Source organism: Belonocnema kinseyi, chromosome 4 (assembly GCF_010883055.1).
Source record: "Belonocnema kinseyi isolate 2016_QV_RU_SX_M_011 chromosome 4, B_treatae_v1, whole genome shotgun sequence".
NCBI classification, from domain to species: Eukaryota; Metazoa; Arthropoda; class Insecta; order Hymenoptera; family Cynipidae; genus Belonocnema; species Belonocnema kinseyi.
In genome coordinates, this window is record NC_046660.1 from 100,892,849 (window position 1) to 100,900,549 (window position 7,701).

The window sequence follows — 7,701 nt, forward strand, 5'->3', positions numbered from 1 at the left end:
ATGTCCCGCGACAAACATGGCAGCGCCCACATGTTTATATTTTCATGCACAGTTTGTCGGCAAAAATGCTCGTGCATATAATCAAATGGCACATCGTAAGATGGCGGCTCTCCCCACTCATGGAATTCTCCCTCCTCCCGTGGATTCAATCCCGATCGCCAAGTTAGGATGACATGCCTAGTCCCGTGTTTCCTATGTCCATGATATAAAAATATATAAAATTGACTATGAAGGCTCTTGACATGGCATTTTGAAAATTTTAATAGATGAAATTGTCTTGGCATTCTTAATATCTGAACTTGAAACTACAAAATTGTAAAATTTGAAACCTCTACACAGAAAAAAAATTGTAAAATTTGTTGTACCTCATTTTTAACAATACAAATTTTCATCGTCCCTTTATTTGTTTTCCGTATCTCAAGAATATTTTATACCGAATTTAGAGAATTAAGCTTTTGAAACAAAAAAAATTCAGCTTAAAAGTCTAGAAGAATAAACTGCTTTCGAAATCCACATTCCAAACTATAATTTTAAAAGGAAATTATAGAAATTTTAAAGATGATAAATATATTATTAATAATTATCATATCATGCAGTATCAAGAGACATCTACTTTGCGTAGAAAGCATTTTATTTATTGTTCTTACCATTTTGCGTAGGAAATAATTATGAATTTAAGCTTTTGAAGCAAAAACCTTAAGTTTTAAAGCCTCAACAAATAAACTGTTTTCGAAATCCGCATTCAAAACTATAATTTTGAATGGAAATTATAGAAACTTTTAAGATAATAAATTTATAATTAATAATATTATCATATTATGTAGTATCAAAAGACATCTATATTGCGTAGATAGTGTTTGATTTCTTTTGTGCGGGAAAGATATTGGACATAATATCTTTGTGAACACAATTTAAAAAATTCTAATGTTGTATTGAGAAAATATTAATATTTTCGAAATAAAATAAATACTTCCGTTTTTTTAATTAAAAAAATAAATAAATAAATTTGGCAACATATATTAGTGAAAATAAAAATCTATTTCTGTACAGGGATAATATAATACTATTTAATTATGTGTAGAAAATATGTTATGTAGGAGAAATTTAATCAGCATACTATATGTAAAATATATTTGTATAGGAAACGATACTACTCTTTTTATAACATTATTAGTCCGGCTATGAAGTATCAAAAGAAGAAAAAGAATTACTATTGGAAGGAAAATGTCTTTTTATGCGTCTCAAAATAAACCAGAAGAAATCCGAAATGGACGTCGAAAAGTATCTTCTAAATCTTTTGTTTGGAAATCCCCAACTCCCGAATTCAGAACACCCTCTCGTTGAAGGATCGTACGTATTTTTAAATTCAAATGATAAAATTATTAATAGACACGATTCTTAAGTGCTAATTTCTAAACTTTTTTTAAATCATTATTTTATTTCAAACGCATTTTAAAATTGTAAAAATTAATCATAAATTACATGTAGAAAACTTTAAATGTAAAATTGTATTATTTTGCAGCTATGCAGAAAGACACCGTCCAGCTTTAATCGCCAGCGACAAAGAGAACTACAAATTTCCTGTAGTTTGGGCACCCCCGAATTCCAGAAATAAAGCTTTATTTTACAAAACAATATTTCGCAAATATTTAGACTCTACATACCCTGTGAGTACAGCTATAATCCTTCTTTTATTAAAATAGCTAATTTTCAGGATAATTTAACGACCTTTCTTTTATTTCAGTACGAAGATAAAGCCTATAAGGTTCCTATTATTGTTTTTAAATACGACAGTACTAGAAAGAACGAGTTAAAAGTAGTTTTGGAAATGTACAGTACAGAGGTCGTACATTTTGGAATATTTGAACGGGATAAACCACCAGAAGCAAAGTTGATTGCTTCATCTATAGAGGAATTCGAATCTAACGATACAGAAAGAACTGGGTAGATATTTCGAAAAAATACTCATATTAATTTTAGAGCTGGGACTCACTTCAAATATCGAAAATGGTGTCAATAATCAATATTAATTGTCTACAGTGACATACATTTTTTTAAATAGCAGAAAAATAGTGTCAAAGCTTCCGATCGACTAAGGTGCTTCTTGAAAAATCAGATAAGTGACAGTCTGATGAAATTTCAAAAAATATAATTCTTTAGGTATACAGAGTAAATGTTTCAGGTAAAGAACTCCAATTGCAAACAAAAATTTCAAAAGAAGAAAACAAGATCAAACGCTTTACGCATAAAAAATAGTAGCAAACATAAAGTAATAAACTATAAGTAAAAATTTCAATTTCGTACTTTCTAGAATAAATTCCTATGGACCTGAAAATTATATTTGCACAAACCAAATTAGTTGTTAAACTCATTTTTATTGCGTAATTTCTAAATATAATTTATAAAAGTGCTATTATATTACATGTTCCGAATCTTTTCCAAATTTCTTCAAATGTCAACAAAATCACGAACTCATGCTAAAAGATCCCTTTCTCAAAAAGTAGAGACTTTTAGAGGAAGAGAAAAATCAGGGTGGCCGTTTTAATCGACGAAATAAAGTCCCGGTCATTTCCCGGGTTTCCTGGTTCGCAAACATTTTTCAGGATCAATGAAATAAAAAAAAATGGAACACTAAAACTACAAAATTTTCCACTTGAGGTAATAAAAACTGAGCTGCAAATGAAAGCACTCAAAAGTGGAACTGTTAAATTTTGAACTTTTAAAATTGAAATTCAAAAGTTTTTAATAGAAAAATTTGGTATTCAAATGCTCAATAACTTACGCTTATAAAATTGAAGGTACTAACATTTTTCACTATAAAAAATATAAATCCACGTTATCACTTTCAATGCTCTAAATTAAAAAATCAATCAATGAACTTTAAAATTTTCAAAATTATATAATTTTAAGGAATTTTCACCTAGAAACATCAAATATTGAAATATTGAAAAAATTTTAACTGAACACTTCTTAAATTAGAAATTCAATTATTTTCTATCTTAAATATCCTTGGAAAGCTTAAAAAATTTATTTCAAAATTTGGAGAAATCTAGAAGTGTTTTTAAATTTGTTTTAAATTTAAAATGAATTTGGACATTTTTTCAGAACTTCTGAACATCGTCAAAATGAATTGAATTTTTTCTACAATTTTCAGATAATCCTGCAAATTTTAGAAAAATTTCTTTGCAATTTGGATGTACAAATAACAATTGAACATTTATTATTGGCTTCAAAAGAATAAAAACATTTTCTTAAGATTCCTAGGAAAATTAAAAATAACTTTTCAATTTGAAAAATTATTTTAAGAGAATATTTAAAAAGTTTTTCAAAGATTTAATCAAAATTTTCAAAAAGATTCTAAAGGATTTTAAGAAAACTTTCTAAAATTTATATGATAATTTTTTATCTTTTTAAAACTTCTAAAAATCTTTTAAAATTACTCAAATGTTCAGTTGTGAATTATACATCAAAAATTAAAAATGTCACTTACAAATTAGGCATTTTTCAAATACAACAATTAAAATTGTAACGTTCAAAGTTTAAAGGCTCTTCGAAATTTTAACGATTCCAGGTTTTCTATGTCAAACAATTCAGTTAAAGATTCTTTACTTTTAAATATTTTGTTTCAATTTACTTGTCTTAAATAAAAATTTCAAATATCATTAAATGTTCAATAATTCATCCTTTTTTTATTAAAAATTTTTTATTGAATGGGTTAAAAATTGAATATTTCAGACTGAAACAGTATTTTAAATTTAATAAAATCCTTTAATTAAGAATATATAATTATGAAGTTATTTTTTAGTTGAAAATAGTTTATAAACTTTCAGTCACACCTTAATATTTGTTTAATGAAGACTTTCAAATTGTAACCGTTTAAGTTTTAACGTTAAAATCTGAAAATTCTTAAATTTTAAACTTGTTTAAAATCGTTTTGTCAAATCGTTTTTGTTCACTTTTTATTACTTAAAGCACAGATAAATTTTAAAAAATGTATTTATTTATTAAATAAAAATAGTTTTTGTCCAAAATTTTCAAAATTAGAAGCTTTTATTTTTTATTTGTTCAAGTCTTTAAGAAAGCATTTAAAAATTCTTATAAGCTTAGAAATAAAAATTTTAAATGGAAAATTTTTTAAGTAAAACAATTTTGAATTACGAATTGTAAGCTAAATAATAGCATAATTGAAAAACATAACTCAACTTATTATTTAAAAACTATTAAAATTGAACGTGGACAGTTTTTTCTTCTACAAATTTGTAAAATTCCCGGACAAAAAAAAATTCACTGTCATTTCCCCGTCGAGTGACCAACCTGAAAATATCATCAAAAGCAATAATCGCATAAAATATTTGAATTTTTTTTATATTCAACTGATCAACTTGCATTATTGGAAAGAATTTATATTTTGAACTACTTCCAAAGTAGAAAACTTTGAAATTCTCGATATTGATCAAAGATTAATGTTTTCATTTATCATTGCTTATTCTTGAAGCAATTGTCATACAAATATTGTTAAATTAGAAACTTATTTTTATATAGTTCAATTCTAAGCTTTCTTCATTTTAAACGCTTCCAATTTGATACTTTTGAATGTGATTAAAATGTTAAAATTAATGTGATTTTTAAATTCTTTAAAATTTTTGAATCGATAATGTCGTACCTAACTCAAAAAAATTGAAAAAATAATTACTTGTGTTCGAGCTCTGTAAACATTTAAAATGCTTATAAATTTATAAGTATCTCTCTTTTCTTTAAAGCTATGAAGCTTTCGTATGCGCCGTAAAAAAAGTAGGTTCCGAAGCTTTTTTGACTTTCGCTGGCATCGGTCCTTATCACGTAAGCGAAAATCCAGAAAAAGCAATTGAAGAATCAAAATTATACTTTCCGACTGTCACTCTAACAGACGATCCGCCATCTGACGATGAGGAAAAAATAGAAGAACTAGGCGCAATTCCAGAAGAAGGGAACGCCGAATCAGTATGTATCAGTCTCTCAAACATTCAAATGAATTCTTCGTTAAATCACTCATTCAATATATTAATCAGAATAAATATTCTTTTTTGCTCTCACTCAAGAATACCGACGGCGGATAAGTCAATAATCGTTTTAAAGTATACTTAAAAAAATCGTGTGCTTTGGCTGTAATTAAGTTTTATTAATAAAAAGATCCTTGATCTCCAAGAGAAATTGTAAATTGTACAAGTGCCAATATTTATTTCCCACGTTCCTCTTACAGAGAAAATGTAATGGTAAAAATACAAAGCGTAAACGAACGAATGTACTTGTAGAACGTAAGCAGTGCAATAAATATCGGCGATGGGAAACAAATTACTTCTTGTAGCCACAGCTACGTCTTCGTCCACGAGCCCTTTCAAACTTACGGCCCTTAGATCTGACGAAGGGTTTCGTGTGGGAGTGAGGAACACCAGGAGCTGGTCCAAAGTGTCTAACTGCCTCACGGGCCTTGCGACGTCCCTGCATCAAGACAGTTTTTTTGCCAGTTGGAGCGCGGAGAGCCAACTGATCAAATGTGATGATCTCACCTCCATTCTTCAGGATGCGTCCTCGAGCCTTCTCTGTCACTCGGAGAGCACACACCTGTTAAATTAAAAGTCTCAATTAGAAACCAAATACATACTTTATCAGTATAAGAAAGATAAATGCCTGAATGTATTTTAAAATTTAGGGACTTATAATCAGGACAAATCAAAGTTTAAATTACTCTGTAACCAGGTTTGTCTACTTCCTACAAACAAATTCCCTGACAATTCTAGTTTTTTCCAGTTATAATCTTTTATAGTGCGGAGTCATTCAAATATTTAGCATTTTTTAAACAATCGACTCGGAATATGTATACAGTTTCGCGAATTTATTATAAATAATGTATTTTTCAGTTTCTATGGATTCAATTAATATGTTAAATTTAGAAAGTTTTGACACAGAAAATGGCAAGATATTTTTAAATATATTAGCATCATCGACTACTTTCATACCCTAATAATACTGAAAACATAATTCATATTAAATTCAAATTTCTAACTTTTCGCGTAAAAATATTGCATTTTCTACAAGACAAATTCATTTTTAAGAAAATAGTTTAGCTTTAAATTAAAAGGATTAATTTTTTTACTAAAAAAAAACGATTTAAAAAAAAGAAGTGAATTCTAAACAAAATGTTTAACCAAATATTAAAATTTTGAACTAAAAAATATCAGTTTTAAACCGAAAATGAAACATTTAAATGCTCAGGTAAAAACAATCATTTATATTTAAAACAAATACTAATTATCAACAAAACCAATGAATTTTTAACTGAAATCATTCATCATTAACTGGAATAGATTAATTTTGAACCAAAAACATCAATTTCTAACAACTGTATAACTTTCAACTAAGTAGTTGTAATTTTAACCGAACAGACCCATTTCTGACTAAAATCATGAATCTTTAACTGTAATAGTTAAATTTTAAACAAAAAATTTGAATTTGTCAATCAAATGCTGAATCTCTAACAGAAATAGTTAAGTTTTAAACAAAACAGAAGAATTTTCAACCGTAAAGATGAATGTTTACCATAAAAACGATTTTTTAACATAATAGCTATTCGTTTAACCAAACAGATGCATTTTCAATCAAAATGACGAATCTTTGACTGAAAATAAATATTAAAAAAAGAGAGTTCATCTTTCAATCAAGTAATTAAATATTAATTTCCAAAAATACCAATTCTGAACAAAAAGATAGTTATATTTCAACCAATACAGATATTAATTTTCAATAAAAAACAAGTGAATTAAACAATTAAGGGCATGTGACACAGCTAAATACCTATATTACTGACCTCACTTTTTCAGTTCACTGAATGTTTTTTTGAACCTAAGAACTTTTTTTGTAAATAAAATATCGAGCTGAAACTTTGGAAAATGTATTAGAGTACAATAAAGTACGTTTAGGTACCGCATTTTGGTAGGAACTTCACTGAAAATTATTGCATCTTTTTTCTGAAACTCGACATTTTTTGAACGTTCGAACTTTTTTCATACATAAAATATCGGTCTTAAACTTGAAGAAATGCAAGAGCCGAAAGAAAACTACGTTTAAGTACAAAGCTTAATAATAAAAGATGTAAAAAAAATTTCAACTATCATTTCCATCGGCATCATCCGGTAACGTTGTCCACGAAAATAAGAACCCTCTAGAGCCTCCTCTAGTGGCCGCCAGGGTTCGTATTTTCGTGTACAACGTTACAGACTGATGCCGATGGATTTGGTAGTTGAAATATTTTTTTTACATCTTTTATTATTAAGATTTGTACTTAAACATAGTTTTCTTTCGGCTCTTGCATTTCTCAAAGTTTGAGACCGATATTTTATGTATAAAAAAAGTTCGAACGTTCAAAAAATGTCGAGGTTCAGAAAAAAGATTAAATAATTTTCAGTGAAGTTCCTACCAAAATGCAGTACCTAGACGTACTTTATTGTACTCTAATACATTTTCCAACGTTTCAGCTCGATATTTTATTTACAAAAAAAGTTCTTTGGTTCAAAAAAACATTCAGTGAACTGATAAAGTGAGGTCGGTAATATAGGTCTATTATGTCACATGCCCTTAAGGGCATGCGACACAGTGGGATTCCTACATTACCAACCTCTTTTTTCCATTGAACAAAATTTTTTTGTGAACCATAGAACTTTTTTG

At 27.8% G+C, this 7,701-nt stretch overlaps 2 protein-coding genes across 2 annotated transcripts in view; one reads left to right on the top strand and one right to left on the bottom strand.

Annotated features, from left to right (window-relative positions):
* LOC117171026 overlaps positions 1-5,124 on the top strand; it is an 11,399-nt gene extending 6,275 nt beyond the window's left edge. Inside the window, exons 8-11 of the mRNA XM_033358070.1 lie at positions 1,175-1,350; positions 1,523-1,667; positions 1,745-1,944; positions 4,761-5,124. Coding sequence (XP_033213961.1) covers positions 1,175-1,350; positions 1,523-1,667; positions 1,745-1,944; positions 4,761-5,124 — 885 coding nt within the window. The remainder of the gene's footprint in view (positions 1-1,174; positions 1,351-1,522; positions 1,668-1,744; positions 1,945-4,760) is intronic.
* A 13-nt stretch (positions 5,125-5,137) lies between these two features.
* The window catches only part of LOC117172154 (60S ribosomal protein L18), a 6,898-nt gene continuing 4,334 nt past the window's right edge, over positions 5,138-7,701 (bottom strand). The window contains exon 3 of the mRNA XM_033359958.1: positions 5,138-5,601. Coding sequence (XP_033215849.1) covers positions 5,332-5,601 — 270 coding nt within the window. The 3' untranslated portion in view covers positions 5,138-5,331. The remainder of the gene's footprint in view (positions 5,602-7,701) is intronic.